The sequence below is a fragment of the Ovis aries genome, chromosome 24 (genome assembly GCF_016772045.2).
Source record: "Ovis aries strain OAR_USU_Benz2616 breed Rambouillet chromosome 24, ARS-UI_Ramb_v3.0, whole genome shotgun sequence".
In the NCBI taxonomy this organism is placed as follows: Eukaryota; Metazoa; Chordata; class Mammalia; order Artiodactyla; family Bovidae; genus Ovis; species Ovis aries.
The window spans coordinates 17,516,529-17,533,641 of record NC_056077.1 but is presented as its reverse complement, the minus strand read 5'-3'; the positions used below and the strand labels follow the sequence as shown (position 1 = coordinate 17,533,641).

The 17,113-nt window shown below is 45.0% G+C and overlaps 1 protein-coding gene across 7 annotated transcripts in view; it reads right to left on the bottom strand.

Annotated features, from left to right (window-relative positions):
* Positions 1-17,113, bottom strand: part of TMC5 (transmembrane channel like 5) — an 82,781-nt gene that overhangs the window by 34,108 nt on the left and 31,560 nt on the right. For all 7 annotated transcript variants that reach the window (XM_042240469.2, XM_027961599.3, XM_042240471.2 and 4 more), the window contains 6 exons: positions 16,723-16,883; positions 12,585-12,674; positions 7,382-7,481; positions 4,691-4,778; positions 3,680-3,928; positions 2,367-2,518 (listed from right to left, as the gene is read on the bottom strand). In XM_042240469.2, coding sequence (XP_042096403.1) covers positions 2,367-2,518; positions 3,680-3,928; positions 4,691-4,778; positions 7,382-7,481; positions 12,585-12,674; positions 16,723-16,883 — 840 coding nt within the window. The remainder of the gene's footprint in view (positions 1-2,366; positions 2,519-3,679; positions 3,929-4,690; positions 4,779-7,381; positions 7,482-12,584; positions 12,675-16,722; positions 16,884-17,113) is intronic.

Genomic DNA, 17,113 nt, shown 5'->3' with positions numbered 1-17,113 from the left:
GCTTGGCGAATTTTGAGCATTACTTTACTAGCATGTGAGATGAGTACAATTGTGCGGTAGTTTGAGCATTCTTTGGCATTTCAGAAAGCATTGCCTTTCTTTGGGATTGGAATGAAAACTGACCTTTTCCAGTCCTGTGGCCACTGCTGAGTGTTCCAAATTTGCTGGCATATTGAGTGCAGTACTTTACAGCATCATCTTTCAGGATTTGAAATAGCTCAACTGGAATGCCATCACCTCTACTAGCTTTGTTTGTAGTAATGCTTCCTAAGGCCCACTTGACTTCACATTCTAGGATGTCTGGCTCTAGGTGAGTGATCACACCATCGTGATTATCTGGGTCATGAAGATCTTTTTTGTACAGTTCTTCTGTGTATTCTTGCCACCTCTTCTTAATATCTTCTGCTTCTGTTAGGTCCCTACAATTTCTGTCCTTTATCAAGCCCATCCTTGCATGAAATGTTCCCTTGGTATCTCTAATTTTCTTTTGAAGAGATCTCTAGTCTTTCCCGTTCTATTGTTTTCCTCTGTTTCTTTGCATTGATTGCTGAGGAAGGCTTTCTTATCTCTCCTTGCTATTCTTTGGAACTCTGCATTCAAATGGGTATATCTTTCCTTTTCTCCTTTGCTTTTCATTTCCCTTCTTTTCACAGCTATTTGTAAGGCCTCCTCTGACAGCCATTTTGCTTTTTTGCATTTCTTTTTCTTGGGGATGGTCTTGATTTCTGTCTCCTGTACAATGTCACGAACCTCCATCCATAGTTCATCAGGCACTCTATCAGATATAGTCCCTTAAATCTATTTCTCACTTCCACTGTATAGTCATAAGGGATTTGATTTAGGTCATACCTGAATGGTCTAGCGGTTTTCTCCACTTTCTTCAATTTCTTACTAGAGGTCAGAAATCAGAAAATGGGTCAACAATCAAGGTACTGGCAGAGTTGTGTTCCTTCTGGAGACTTTGGAGGAGAATCTGTTTCCCTGCCTTTTCTAGCTTCTAGATGCTGCCTGCATTCCCTGGCTTGTAGCTCCTTCATCTTCAAAGCCAGAAGAGTAGCACCTTCTGCTCTTTCCCTGACTTTGACTCTCCTGCTTCCCTCTTTAAAGGACCCTTGTGATTGCACTGGCCCATTTTAAGATATTTAACTTAATCACTTTTGGAAAATTTTTTTTTGCCAGATAAGGTACCATAGTCACAGTTTCTGGGGATTAGGTCATGGACTTCTTTGAAGAGGGAGCATTATTCAGCCCACAGCAAGAGTCAGTGTAGCCCTTAGCACAGTAAGCACTCAGTAAAGGCAGCTGTAATTATCATGGAGATGTCTAGGATTCATTGAAGTTGGGTCCAGGAAGCACTAAGCCTGGCATGTGAAAAAATTCTGAGCAAAATGGACACTACCTTTGTAAAGTTTGCCACCAACAAGTAATAACAGCTTAAGAAACAGAAACATTTCCTAGTTCAATAGGACAAAACAAAATCTTGTTTTATTTTGGATTATCATGCTGGCAGTGAGGTTGTTATGGACTGAACTGTACTCCTTAAAAATTAATATTTTGAAGTCCTATGACTACAATGCAAGAGACCCGGGTTTGATCCTTGGGTTGTGAAGATCCCCTGGAGAAGGGAATGGCTACCCACTCCAGTATTCTTGGCTGGAGAATCTAATGGACAGAGGAGCCTGAGGGCTAAAGTCCATGGGGTCGCAAAGAGTCAGACATGACCGAGAGACTAACACACACATACGCACAACCCTTAGTACCTCAGAAATAGACTGGGTTTTGAGATAGGATCTGTACAGAGGTAGTTAAAGTAAAGCGAGATCATTTCAGTGGGCCCAATCCAACATGGCTGGTGTCCTTATAAGAAGGGGATATTAGGACTCAGATATACATGGAGTGTAGATCATATGAGGATAGAGGGGGAAGGTGGCTGTCAGCAAGCTGGTGAGAGAAGCCTCATGAGAAACCAACCCTGCTGAAACATCTTGAACTTGAATTTCTAGCATCCCGAATTTGAGAAAAAAAAAATGTTGTTGATTAAGCGCCCCCAGTCTGTGGTACTTTATTACAAAGACCTAGTAAACTAACAGGTTTAACAGATTGGACATTTGACAACTGTCAATTTACAACCATTCATCAAAACTACCTGAGTCATTGCATCCTTATTTTCAGACCGACCAATTTCTCTAAAAGCCCATGAAAATTTCTCTTCCTCTGTCCAAATGTCCTATGTTCTAGGACAAGAAAGGATCAGACAGGAGTAGAAAGTTGAAATTGCAGAGAAACTGTTCTCCCAGTAACTTTTGAGTCTCTAAAATTCCTAAAACTATAAAGAGCTTAGAATCAGAAAATGAAACATTCCATACCTGAAGAGCAAACTAAAAAAGCAGATGACCAAACACCCTCCGATTGTGAAGATGTAGGCCAGCTGCATGTTGTACGAAGCCCCGCTGCTGCCATGCCGGATCGTAGAATTGGTGTAAAAGCCATAGTACATCACTGTGTTAGTAAAATAACCCTGAAAAGGACAATAGATCCCAGGTCAGGTGGATCTCTCAAGAAAACAGTGAATGACTATGGGCGGCAGAGTTTCCTTTTTCTGTATATAAGAAGCCTGCATTGGTCAGTTTAGATATTTTGTCTGCCAGGAAAGAGGCAAACAAGGCCAGTGAGAACCTAGACGTCTTATCACAAGGCTCTTAGAGGTGGAAAGGAACTGCAAAGCAACGCAATTTTACAATGGAGGGGCCCAGTAATCACCACCTGGAGCCAGTGACCACGCCAAGCATGGCTAAAAGCAGGACAGCCAGCTGTTACGTGCCTCTGTCATCTATTAAGTATTATGGTATGATGTTTAAAATGAAACAAACCAAGTCTTTAGGTCTAAACTTCAACTTATAGGAAATAAGGCACCTGTGTAAATCAGAGGAACAAATTAGAGAGACCGGGAGGAAACAATTCAGCAATTACATGTACATTCCAATGTTCTATCTTCCACAACTGTCTGATTGTTTCCTCCGGGTCTCTCTAATTTGTTCCTCTAATTTATACAGGCCCCTTATTTCCTTAAAGAACTAAAAACAGAACTACCATATTACCCAGCAATCCCACTACTGGGCATATACCCTGAGAAAACCATAATTCAAAAAGATACATATACTCATTGTTCATTGCAGCACTGTTTACAATAACCAGAACATGGAAATAACCCAAATGTCCATCAACAGATGAATGATAAAGACATGGCACAAATACACAATGGAATATTACTCAGCCAGAAAAAGGAACAAAATTGGGTCATTTGTACAGATGTGGATCGATATAGTCTGTCATACAGAGTGGAGTAAGTCAGAAAGAGAAAAGCAAATATTGTATATTAATGCATATATGTGGAATCTAGAAAAAATGGTACAGATGAACTTGTTAGCAGTGCAGGAATACACATGCCCAAAGGTGTGCGGAGAAGAGGATTCTGGACAACAGAAACTGTTAACATGGTCACCTCGGGAGACAGAAATTCTCCCGAAATTGTGTGTGTGTCACTTTGGAGAAAAAGAGAAAGCGTTTTAAACACCCACTTTCGCAGTTGACTCTCAGACAAATGAGAAGCCTGGAAGGGTGCCAGCAGGAACATCCTGGGTTTCCAAGTATGAACTCCAGGTGTAGGGGGAACACTTACCGCCCCAGTTAAAAATTCCAGTCCAGTGAATTGGAGGCGGTTCTTCTCCATCACAGTTAGCTGAGGGATTATGATGAAACTGAAGGTCACAATGAACGAGAAGATGTTGAACTTCAAAAGCCACTTCAGAAAGTTGAAATAGGAGAGGACGCTGGTGCCGAACTTGCCTCCGATGACCTTGAGCGTCTTCTGCCACAGGCTGATGGAACTGAGCAGTTCCGACAGGTTGTTCTTGAACCTTCGGTATGCCTGGGCAGAGACACAAAGCACAGGGCTGGATGGCCCCTCAACAAATATCTACTGAGCAGGCCTGACAATAGCAACAGGCCACCGCTTCTAAGTCCCTTGGACATCAAGCCAGTCTATCCTAAAGGAAATCAACCTTGAATATTCATTGGAAGGACAGATGCTGATGCTGAAGCTCCAGTACTTTGACCACCTGATGCAAAGAGCTGACTCATTGGAAAAGATTCTGATGCTGGGAAAGACTGAGGGCAGGAGGAGAAGGGGGTGACAGGATGGGATGGTTGGATGGCATCACCATCACTGCCCCCCCCCCTGGACACACCCCTACTCTCAGCCCATATTAGGAACCAGCCTGCCCCTACTTGGGGAGCAAGCAAGAGAACCTGCTACTTGTTTTTGCAGACGCCTTAGTAAAGACTTGCCTGAATTTCTTGTCTGGCCTCTTATCAATTTCTATTGATCAAGAAAGGCCAAGAACCCAGGTCTGTATCACTATATTTATTACCTTCCTAGGTTTGCTGTTGAAGGTGACACTCACAGGAGCTAGGTTGCCCAAATAACTATATAACTCTGCAGCTCCTTAGACTTTCCTATGCCCATGTTTTCCCCACACATAAACTGACCCAATTTCTATATTCTTTCAAGGAAACAGCCCTGAATTTTGGTTTTTCCTTCCTGTTAGCCCCCTGTCATCCCCACTCTCCCTGCTCCCTGGTTTCACCCTACTCTGTGCCCATTTACTGACCTCAGTAAAGACCGACTTACCAGTGAAATGGAGTTCAGGCACTGAGCACAGCAGTTGAGCTCCAGGATACGACGGGACTGCTTACTTTTCTCTTTGTCAACCATTTTCCTGTGGGAAAGGGCATAAGAAAGTGAGACACCAGTGCGGTAATGTATTCATCCCTTGGACATTTCTTGAGTGCCTGCCATGTGCCAGGCATAGTCCCAGGTGGTGAGACACAGACAGATCTCCCCAGCTCATGGAGCAGACACCTTAGTGGGGAGAGAAAGAAAATAAATAAGAAATGTAATCATAAAGTAGGTAAACAATATAAGATAAGAGAAGGTGAGTGGTACTATGGGAAAGAGAAGGGGAAAACAGAGCAGAGTAAGGAGGTGGGAAATGCTGGGTTGAAGACCCTGTTTCAATTTGAATAGCGCCTTATTTGCACAAAGTCTGGAAGGTGAAGAGGGGGTTAGTCTGTGGATAAGGGACTGTCTGAGCACAGGAAACAGCCAATTCAAAGCCCCAAGGAGGCCAGGATGCAGGAATGAGCAGGGGAAGGGTGGAGAATGTGAGTGATAACCGTGAGTATGTGGCTGGGGTCTTATAAGACAGTGGTTCTCAATCAGGAAGATTTTTGGCTTCAAGGGATGTTTGGGTATGTCTGGTGACATTTTTTGGTTGTCAGACTGGGGGTTGGGAGTGCCGCTGACATCTAGAGACCAGGGATGCTGCTATATACCCTACAGTGAACAGGACAGCCCCCCAAACATAGAATAATCCCAACTCAAAGGTCAGATTGAAAATCCTGCTGTGAAGTCTCTTGGGGTCATCACAAGGCCCTCACTGTGTGACAGACAGAGCCAAGCAGAGTTTGAAATGTAAGAGTGTTTTCAAGAAGATCCAGCTGCAGTTGTTCTCTTTACTTTTCCATGAACTCATCACATCTCCTTTGCTCTGGGCTCTTCCCTTTGGCCCAGCCAAAGGCCCACCCCCACAACACCATCTTCCAAAGCTCAGTTCACAGACATCCCCTACTTTGCCCAAGTGGACTGTTATCTCTAGTCCTGTTATCGTCTAATCCTCCCCCTGCAGTCTCCTTCTCCCTTGATTTGGCCTGATATTCTTTCTATCACTTATAAGTTACTTGTTGACCAATCTACTTTCCCTGCCAGACTCTGAACCTCAGAACAATTGCATCATTTACTTACATATATACAATTGTTTATTAGCAATTGCATCTACTCTACTACCAGCCCCTTGTGCTTGTGCTCAATCATGTCCAATCTTTGTGACCCCATGGACTGTAGCCCGCCAGGCTCCTCTATCCATGAAATTTTCCAGGCAAGAATACTGGAATGGGTTGCCATTTCCTTCTCCAAAGGATCTTCCCGATCCAGGCAATGAAACTTTGTCTCTTGTGTCTCCTGAACTGGCAGGCGAATTCTTTACTACTGTGCTACCTGGGAAGCCCTGTCAACTCTGAACAAATTGCAAAAAGAAAAATGCTGAGGAGTGATAAATGTAAGAAGGGCTCAAGACTTAAACAGGCCTCACTCTTGCTTTTGAACTCCTGGGCTTAGAAAGCTTCTGCAGTTTTGTTTGATTTAGTTCTGTGTACCCCCAACCCCCAGCCCCGCCCCTGCCTGGCACAGCATGGTTTGCAGGATCTTACTTCCCCTCCCAGGCACTGAACCCAGGTCACAGCAGTGAAAGTGCCAAGTCCTAACCCCTGGCTTACCAGGGAAATCTTCCCTTACACACACCTTTTTTCTAAGAGGAGTTTAAAATTTACAGAGAAGTTACAAAAACAACACAGAAAATCCCCATCTCCTATGCACCATTTCCTCTGCTAACATCTTACATTTCCAAGGTAGGTTAGTTGCAACTAAGGAACCAACATCGGTGTGTAACCTTTACCTAAACTCCAGACTATTCTGCCTTGACTAGTTTTTCCATAGATGTTCATTTTCTATCCCAGGACCCATCCAGGACACCACATCGCATTAGTACTCATGTCTCTTTAGAACTCTCCAGTCTGACTGTGTATCATACTTTCCTTCTTTTTGATGATCTTGACAGTTCTGAAGAATACTGCTCAGATAATATGAAGACTGTCCCTTGATTAGGGTTTCTCTGCTTTTTTCCTCTGGTTGGACTAGGGTTGTGGGTTTTAGGAGAGAGTACATGGCAGTGGGGGGCTTCCCAGGTGGCTCAGCTGGTTAAGAACATGCCTGCCAATTCAGGGGATGCAAGACACACAGGTTCAGTCCCTGCGTTGGAAAGATCCTCTGGAGAAGGAAATGGCAACCCATTCCAATATTCTTGCCTGGAGAATTTCCTGGACAGAGGAAGCTGGTGGGCTACAGTCCATGGGGTCACAAAGAGTCAGACATGACTAAGCACGCATGCACGCACACACACAGAGGTGACTCTCTGATCACATGACCTATCTCCAGGGATGTTAACCTTGAGCATCTGGCCCAGGTAGGATTAGCCAGACTTCAGCCCAGAAAGCGATGTCCCCCTCTTTCCGTCCTCCACTCTTTAGAAGCAGGTCACTAAGCACAGCCCACAGTCCAGGTAACCAACACACATTACGTGGAATTCTTCAGTAGGAAGATTGCCTCTTCCCTTGAGTTCATTTCTTACCTTTCGGACATGAGACAAAGGTGGAAGACTAAGGTTTCCATGAGATCTGTGCAAGGAAAAAAACATTTGGTTCATACCTAAGGTTCCTTTTTTCTTCCATGGTCCTTGGCTGATTCCTAATGGCTTTAATTCTGTCTCTAGATGTCATGGGTATCAGAGACTCAATTAACTTTTGTCCTGTAGGAAAAAAAAAATGGAGATTAATTTTTTTTAAAATTTTAACAGAATAACATTTGAAAATATGGTGCTGAAGATCTAGAGTATGGTTTTATGAGTGCACAGGAAAGAATATGCTGACTCAGTGAGCTGAAAAGTCACAAATAAAAACAGGAAGATGGTGCCTACACGTGGGACATCTCAAAGCCAAAGCACGTGACAGTTTGTGTGCAATTCCAACTCCATGTTTTCCTTTTTCCTATGACACAGCACATTCAGCAAAGCCAGAACGTGTGGTCAGCCTGGCTCTTTTCTCTCTGTAATTTCCTGCATGGCTTTCTCTCGCCCCCCTGAGCTCCAGGACCAAGCATCTTCTTTACTTTTCTTGACTGTTGTCTTCTGCTCTTCCACCCTGGAATGTCCTCCTCCCTTCTCCTGAGAACTCAGATCCACACTTTGGGTCCACGTGGCAGATGCTGTGATCACCTACCCCACAGTCATCTCTCCTTTTTGATAGGATCCCAATTCAGTTTAGGCATCTACCCGCCTCTCTCTCTTGGTCCTGGGCTTCTGCAGGGTGGGGTCCATCTCCAGGGCCCATCTCCAGCAGGCAGGTCCCTGTGAGTCTGGGCCTATCCCGATGGCCCCAGCCCCCAGCAGGTGACCTGTTTAGCTCCAGGCATGTGACACATTGGCGAACGTGAGAGGTGGTCTGCTAAGGGGTTGCATGAAAAAGGTTTCTTCCTTCTCAAAAAAGCAAGACTCAAAAAACAAGGAAAAGGCAGTGCCTTCTCCCTCTGGGTGGGTTTTGTCTGCATGGCACTGTGGCCCTATCCATAATGGGGAAGAAGCGGGGGCCACCAGGCCCATGGCAGGAGCGGCTGGCTCCTGGCCCTGTTGTTGAGCTGCATGGAACCCCTCCTCCTCTCAATGACACAGCTGAGGCGGAGGGAGAATTCCCAGAAGAGGGCCTCCAAATCACTTGGCTGAACATGAGGAATCTGAGCATCTCCTGAGAGGGAAGTGGGGACAGACAGAGGAATAAAGGTGAAGGAGGAAAAAAGTCCAGAAATTCGGGGAGACAGCAACGTGACAAGAGATGCCCCATCTTTCAACAAAGGAGCTAAACTCATAAAATGCTTTGGTGTGAATAGATTTTTTTTTTTCCCTCCTCTTTTAGAAGTCACTGAGAATGGTTGGACTTCATGCCTGGAGCATTATGGGATGAAAGAGAAACAACATCTCAGAAACCAGTGTTTGATGTCAGGAGCTGTGAGGCAAAGGAGGGTCTCAGCTACGACCTGGTTTCACGGAGGACTTGACAAATAGAGGCATCCCATGATACTAGAACCTAGGGATTGGATGCAAAGCAGTTCGGGGCAGAGGTTAAGGTGTCAGGCTTGGGAATCAGGCAGACCTGCATTTGATCCCAGATCTGCTATGTCATTTAACTTCCTTGAGCCTCAGTCTCTCAGCAAATGGAAATGACAGGTGTGCCTGTATCACACGTGCAGAGAGTGGCAGGCAAATAAAACTAAATTCGATGGATAACAAAAAGGCAGAACACTGGACACGTGAAATGAGCTTCTTCTTAGGTGTCAGATCCTCTCAAAGTGACTCCTTCCGAGTCCCAAGCATCCTCAGGTCATCTACCAAGCCTTCATCCTATCCGGTGTTTTAAAACCACAGCCCTGTGGGCAACTCAGAAGGGGCTGCTCCCATCCTAACTCCTCTGCCCCAGGGTCTCACCTTGGATGTTCTCGTGTGAAGTATGAGGGGTGTCTAAGCCTGTGTTTTCTGAGTGATGAAGGGTCTGAGCAAACGATTCCTTCAAAGGTGTTGCAAATCGTAATAACTGCTTGCCCTTTTTGTCATTCCGATTGCTGAAAATCTGAGAGTCTGTTACATCGCTGTCAGAAATGGAGGAGACCAGGATGGAGTTTGAGTTCACTGGTGTCTTTTCTGGAACAATCAGACTTGAAGATGGACGGCTTTGGACCCCAGAAGGGACATGCTCAACCTCGACAATGATTTCATTCACTTGACCACCAGAAAGCATCTCTCGTTCCCCCAAGCCTTAGGTCCCACCAAGGTGAGCTTTCCAAGACCTCATATAGCAGTCATTCTGGCATTGTTGGGAACCACCCAGAAAAGTGATGACAATCACAGAGAGCTGCCCCATTCAGAGTTTTTAATGCCAGGATGAGATGGACAAAACCAGTCCCCGACAAATCACAGTACAGTTCCCCACATCTACACCAGAGGGGGATCCCTGAGAAGAGGAGTTGTTTTCCTGTGCAAATTCTGTCCCAGTAGCTAGGTAAAAGGCCAGAAACAGAATTCTTTATTAAAGCAATAGGATTCTAGAAACAGAAGGCAGAGATTCTTTTAGATGACTCATAGTCAAAGGGCAAGGTCTTCTCTTTAACTGGTGCCTCTGGTCCAAGACTTATGTTTTATTTTTGGTTTTATGTGCCTATATAAATCCAGATGGGTTTACAGTGAAACAGCTGCTCTCTCCTGACTGCCTGGGTGGTCCCACTGCTGTCTGTCTGCTTTCCACACCCATTCTCTCTTTCTCTCACATCAGCAGATGCCTCCTTTCCTATACAGCCACTGCGCTCAGTTACAACTCTCCCAGCTTTCTTCGGGGCAAAGGGTGGCTCCTTTTGCAGCCTAGGATGGATATGTGACCCCATTCTAGCCAATAAGATTGTGGCTTCCATTAATGCTCTTTAATGGGTGAACGTTTGCCTGATTTAACCTTTGACATTTCACCATTTCACCTTCTTCTTGACCAGATACAGCCATTTGGAAAACAAGACGGTAAAACGTTCACCAGCCAAGGGTGATGGTAAAAGGTGCTTCAGAAGGAGCCTCGGGCCTTGAGACTGTCATGGGCAGAGGTGCCGTGAAAACTCTGGACTCGTTCCTGGCATAGTTCTTGTCACAGGAGGAAAATAACTCCCTTTATTGCTAAACCACTGTCCTCTGTCAGTGCTCGGCACCTGGACACAGTCCCTATCCAGCAGACCTGATCTGGAAATCACCTTGGCCCTGCTGTTTATTCAGGAGTTGGAGAAACTGAGGTGCAGAGGAATGACCTAAACTCCCTCCTAATCATACTCTCACTAAATGCCAGGACTGGACTAACAATAGAACTCTTTCCTTCTCCCCACACCAACGGTAATTACTAGGATTGGGAATCTGCCTGCTAATGCAGAAGACATGGGTTCAATCCCTAGTCCAGGAAGATCCCACATGCCGTGGAGCAACTAAGCCTGTGCACCAGAACTAGAGAGCTGGGCCCCCTGGCCGCAAGTAGAGAAAGCTTGCACACGGCAACAAACGCCCAGCGCAGCTGGGAAAAAAAGTTCCCTGTAAGAAACAATAAATGATAACTATCAGTAACAATACCTGCAGGCCAACTACTTTAAATAGAATATATTGTTTGATTTTCACAATCACCCTATGAAGTAAGCACTGTAATAAACCCCATTTTGTAACTAAGAAAACTGAGGCCCCAAAAGGTAATTTGCTTAAGGCCACAAAACCAGCAAGTAGAAGAGCTCAGAATCAAACCGAAGTCTGTCTGGTCCCAAAGCACGGTGCCTTAATTACATCACCCTGGTCCTTTCCTGTAACCAGATGCTGATGTATCATTCACCATGTCCTTCATTCATAAAAGAATATTTGTGAGTACCTACTATGCGCCAGGCACTTCCTAGCTGCTAGCATGATCCACCAAAGTGACACTCTATCAGTAGACCGTCCATCAATTAATTGTAAATGATTTGAGAATCAGAACTAGTAAAGCGAAATGGTAGAGAAAGCCAGGTTCATCTCTGGGTCCTCTATTTCTTTACTTCTCTCTGCCTTCTGGGAACTCCTCATCCACCTAGAGGCCCTAATCTTCATATTGGCCACAGATCATCTTAAGAGGTTTGAAGGCATTTCTTTTCCCCAGTAGTTAAAGCCATTCCCTGCTCTTGTGGAAGACAGACAGAGAGCATGATTGTTTATATCCCCATGGTTTTCTCTGCCAAGTGGCAACACCAACCTCTTGAAAGATACAGGCCTCTTTAAGAAGGCTCGTAAAGAGTGATGCTACAGGGTCGGGTGTCAGAAGGTGAGAGATGGTTTCAAGTCATGGGGCCCCAAAATATATGTTGTTACACAGAGGATGTCTTCAATTTATTCCTTAGTATTCACAGGTTTGCCTCTAGCTTCCAGCATTCCCTGGCCTCTCTCCTCTGATGCTTTTTCATTTCCTCGGCCTCTGTCTCTGATCAGACCTTCCTCACAGCACACAGCGATCCTTACAGAGCTTCCTAACTGATTTCAAAGCCTTCTTTGAGCTGATTGCCCCTATCTTCCACTATCATAATAATTCTATGATTATTCAGAAAAATTTTGATCAAGGCAATGCCACCTCACCAATACATGTATTAGCCATGGGATGGACATGTGACTCCGCTTTCTTTCCTATGTAAAAATGACTTGTTCATGTGTAGGCATGTGTCCCAAACGGGGGTGGAGAAAGGTTCTTCAGTAATGACCGACAGGCCTAGAAAGAAAGGAAGATCTCCCCTGAGATTCCTGAGCTCTGTGTGTGTCTGCTCTCAAGCTCCCTGGCCTGCAGAGAAGGCCTGACTAGTTGAGATGAATGAGGTGAAGCTTAAAGAGAAGCTGTCTGTGAAACAGATGGAGAGAAAGAGAGTCCAGGTGGCCCTGAGCTCCTGACTTCAGACCCAGAGGCCCTGGTTCCTGTAATTCATCCAACAAATACCTCTGAGCACCTACTATGTGCCATGCCAGGCTCTGTACTAAAGTGCTGGAAGGTAATTCTACCTTCTGTTCTTTGTTTACCCACATCCTTCCCACAGCACAAGCCTGGGCCTGGGTTTCTGTCATTTGCAGCCACAAGAGCCCTAGTGAAGACACCTTGATATCCAAAGGAGAAAGACTCTGCATGTTTAGAATAAAACCTATTGTGATAAATTAAGGAAGTTCTGCATCAGTTACTACACCAGAAGCCAAGAGGCAGTGGCAATGTCTGCACTGCCTTGAACAAGCTCCTTCTGCAGGACGGATGCTTTTGGTCACTGTCCACTGAAGCCTTACCTTGGGGTGAAGTGAGCCAATTATGTCCAGACAAGGGTGGGTCTCCATAAGCTGGGCCGGGACCTTCATCACCCACATAAGCAGGATTCACTGGAATGAAGAGACAAGACAATTAATTCCACACTAGTTACTACTGAGCACGCAATGGTCAGCAGGACCTTGTTAGTGGGCAATAACTCAGAGTTTGAAAAATACTTGTCTGGAGGGATGAATAGATGGAGCTCAGAGGGGTTTGTGTGCTAAGTTGCTTCAGTAATGTTCCACTGTTTGTGACCCCATGGACTGTAGCCCACTAGGCTCCTCTGTCCATGGGATTTTCCAGGCAAAGATACTGGAATGGGTTGCCATTTCCTCCTCCAAGGAATCTTCCTGACCCAGCAATCAAACCCACGTCTCTTATGTCTCCAGTATTGGTAGGCAGGTTCTTTACCTCTAGCGCCACCTGGGAAGCTTCAGAAGGGTTTAGGACAGTGAAAATACTCTGTAGGATACCCTATGATGGATACAAGTCATTATATATTTGTTGAAACCCATAGAATGTACCACCCAAGGTGAAACTTAATGTAAACTAAGGACTTTGGGTGATAATGATATGTCAATGTAGGTTCAGTTGTGACAAACGTCCCGCTGTGGTGGGGGACCCTGATAATGAGCGAGGCCATACACATGCTCCCTGGAGTAGGAAATGGCAATCCATTTCAGTGTTCTTGCCTGGAGGGTTCCATGGACGGAGGGGCCTGGCGGGCTATAGTCCAAGGAGTCTCAGGGAGTTGGACACAACTGCATGGCAGCACACACATGCACGTGTGGGGCACAGGGTATTTGAGAAATCGGTCACCTTTTCCTCGATGTTACTGTGAACCTAAAACTTCCGTTAAAAAAAATGTCCTACTTTTAAAGACTGTTGAGATGATTACAAAGCTTCCTTCTAGTTGTAGCCTTTTATGATGACACATGAATAAATTTGAAATTTGGCATGATTTTCTTAGGGACAGAGTCCACTTTCGACCTCTACGTGACAGTGTCACATTTCAATATATTTTTATTCAACTCATGATAAACAATGAAGTCTAAACTCCACAGCAGAAAAAACTGGAGCACATTTTGATGGAGATGTATGAAATTATACTATGGGAGGTTCTGGAACTTCTTGCCAAGGATCAGTTCCCAGCTTTGCTGTTTTATTACCTGTGTACTCTCTGTCATATGTTACTGAACAGCCTGAGTTTCAATATCTTAGTCTGTAAATCAGGGATAATAATAGGCCTTCACATAGGATTGTTGGGGAAATTGAAGCAGTTAATTTTTGTTGGGGAAACCGAATCAGTTAATACATGTAACTGGGTATACTGAGTAACTATGTATAAAAGTGCTTGAAAAAATTCCAGAACACCACAAATTCTTAATATATACTATTGTGGTAAATCAGTTGTCTTTCAGCAAACATTATACTTCCTCCACTTTGGACACCTCCACTGAGGTTGGACTTGATCACGTGACTTGCCTTTACCAGTGGAACACAGCAGAAACGACAGTTCGCTAGTTGCAAACCAAGGACTCAGAGACATCATATGTTTCTGCTCACTCCTGTGTGTGCTTCCAGCTTATGCCATGGGATGAAAATGGCCCAGGTTAGTTTACTGGGTCAAGAAGGACACTATACCTAAACAGAATCTGTGAACTCAAATCAGACACAACCAAACCCAATGTGGTTCAGTCAAACTCCAAGCAAACCCACAGATGTGTGGGTGAGAAATAAATGATGCTTATTGTGCAACACTGGGTTTTAGAGTTGTTTGTTATGCAGCATTCCTGTGGCAACAGCTAACCGGTACATCCCTTACAGCTATTGCTTTTAATTCAGTTAGCATTGCCCAAGCACCTACTCTGTGCCAAGCATTAGGAAAATCACATGGAGCCTTGGAAGATATATGGATGAAATGGGTTCTCCTTAAAAGTGCATAGTCTAACAAGATGGTATAGCACTGGGCAAGAGCATGCTGGGGCTACAACCTTGGTCCTAAAAGGAGCCCAGAGAATGAAACCACACTGTATATGGCCACTTTTAAAAACAGCTTTTTAATTCCAGTGTTCTGTGGAGCTTGGTGGTCAGCAATCCATATTTCCCTGCTTCTACCCAGCAGTAAAGTGGAGTCAGGGAGATTGTCTGATACAGGCTCTTTTGATTTAGTAGCTAGGTGACCTTGAGCACGTTTCTCTCTGAACCTCAGTTTTCCCCTCTGTAAACAGGGAGAACAGTAGTGTCTGCTGCAGAGGAAACAAGACTGTAAAAGTAAAGTGCTTAGAAGAGTCTGCAGAGCATGGGAAACACTCCAGACCAGATATTAGCTCTGCTTGCATTAGAGCGGGCAGTGTTTCTCAATCCATTTTTTTTTTTTTTCATTACCGGCCACATAAGGAGTCTTTTAAGATGTTTTTCCTCATTGCCCTTCCTCACAATATTACTTATTTATTGATTTTTGGCTGCACTGGGTCTTCGTTGCTGCTATGGTTGGCTTTCTATAGTTGTGGCAAGTGGGGGCTGCTCCAGTTGCGATCCGCAGGCTTCTCATTGCAGTGGCTTCTTCTGTGGCAGAGCAAGGGCTCCAGGTGCCTGGGTTTCAATACTGCGGCACCCGGGCTTAGTTGCCCAGTGGAATGTGGGATCTTCACGGACCAGGGATTGAACCTGCGTCTCTTTTACTGACAGGTGGATTCTTAAACACTGGACCAACAGAGAAGTCCCCCCATGACATTTTAATACCATAGTTTTACTGTATAATGGAGAAAGCAATGGCACCCCACTCCAGTACTCTTGCCTGGAGAATCCCATGGATGGAGGAGCCTGGCGGGCTGCAGTCCATGGGGTCGCGAAGAGTCGGACACGACTGAGCAACTTCACTTTCACTTTTCACTTTCATGCATTGGAGAAGGAAATGGCAACCCACTCCAGTGTTTTTGCCTGGAGAATCCCAGGGATGGGGGAGCCTGGCGGGCTGCCGTCTATGGGGTCACACAGAGTTGGATACGACTGAAGCGACTTAGCAGCATACCGTATAACTATGTGTTTGTGTATCTTCTTTATACATAAAAAGAGGAAGTCTTTTTCTGGCCTTTTCAATAAATTTTCACCCCTTGAGATACATATGCTCCACTGAGAACACCTGACATAAAGGTTTGGAATAGCCCAACTGAATGTTTTCTCTGCAAATGTGTAACAGTCCGCATTTTTTCTGAGTGTGTGGCAACGCATCCCATCTCCTCCTCCCTGTCTTCTTCAATCTCTTCCCTACCAGTCAGGGCTGAGTGGTCTTTCATCTGCACCAATCAGCACTTGGACCCCCACGCTCTGTTCAAGGCTGAGCACTCCCTTTTCCAGCTCTGCGTTCCTATAACTTCGACTTGTGCCATGAGCTGGCTTTCTCTCTCAGAAAAGTCCCCCCCACTTTTTTTCCCTCAGAAAATGAGAACTGGTAGAGTCTTCTTTACCTCCCAGAGCTAAACCTTTACACACAGCAGATTCTGAGAATGATATGATTTTTCCCATGTTATCCATCTGTTTGCTCATTTTCTTTAGTCTTCAAATGCTCTTGGCACCTCCTAATCTAGGCTTTAAGTAGCATGAGGACAGAGCTGCTTCTAACTCTCTGTATCCCTAGCAGGTTCCCAAAATAAAAATGCTGACCATCTGAACACCTTTAGGAGGTGCTTAACTAAAGCTGGCCACCGGCAGCCACGCAAACTGAAGCTAGTCTACCAATTGTTTTGTTTGCTCAGCACAGGGATTTTATTCATTTATTTTAAAAGTTATTTTGGAACATGTAAAAACCCAGATTTCTGGCTTCTCTAGAAAACTCTGAGGATCTGGCCACACTAAGACCATCTTTCTCACATAACCACCATGGGCTTGAACCTGACCATCAGCCTCCACACACGGGCACCACTCCTGCCCAGTGTGCTCAGATAAATGATGACACTGCTTCTCTTCTCTACACCCTCAGGGTTCAGCCCTTGTAAAGTGGGTGTTTGAAGGAGGAGGGGTAAACCACTTCCCTCACTGATCTTTAATGACTGGTCCCAAGACCATTGAATTTTATTTTCTTCCCAGGAAATGATCCTCTTCTTAACAAATGCTTACCATAGCCATTGTCAGGAGCACCTGGATATGGATTAGCCATCTCCACAGATTGCATTTCAATGCTTTCAGGATAATCAACATCTTCTCTCCCAAGGGTGCCCAAGGGGCTGACACCCTCATGGTGATACGGGGGCTGGACTGAAGATGTTCTGTTGAGCATTCTGCAATCCCAAAATGATGAATCAGTATTCATCTGGTAGTACAGTAAGGACAGTCATCCATCCATCCATCCACCCATCCATTCATTCCACTGAATGCCAACCATGCATGGGCAAGGGGGAGAGAACACAAAGACAAAGACATGGGTTGTTGGCCCTCAAGGAGCTCTCCATACAGTCTGGTCGAGCTTCTTAAACACAATCATAAGCAATTATAATACAAGTAGTAACTG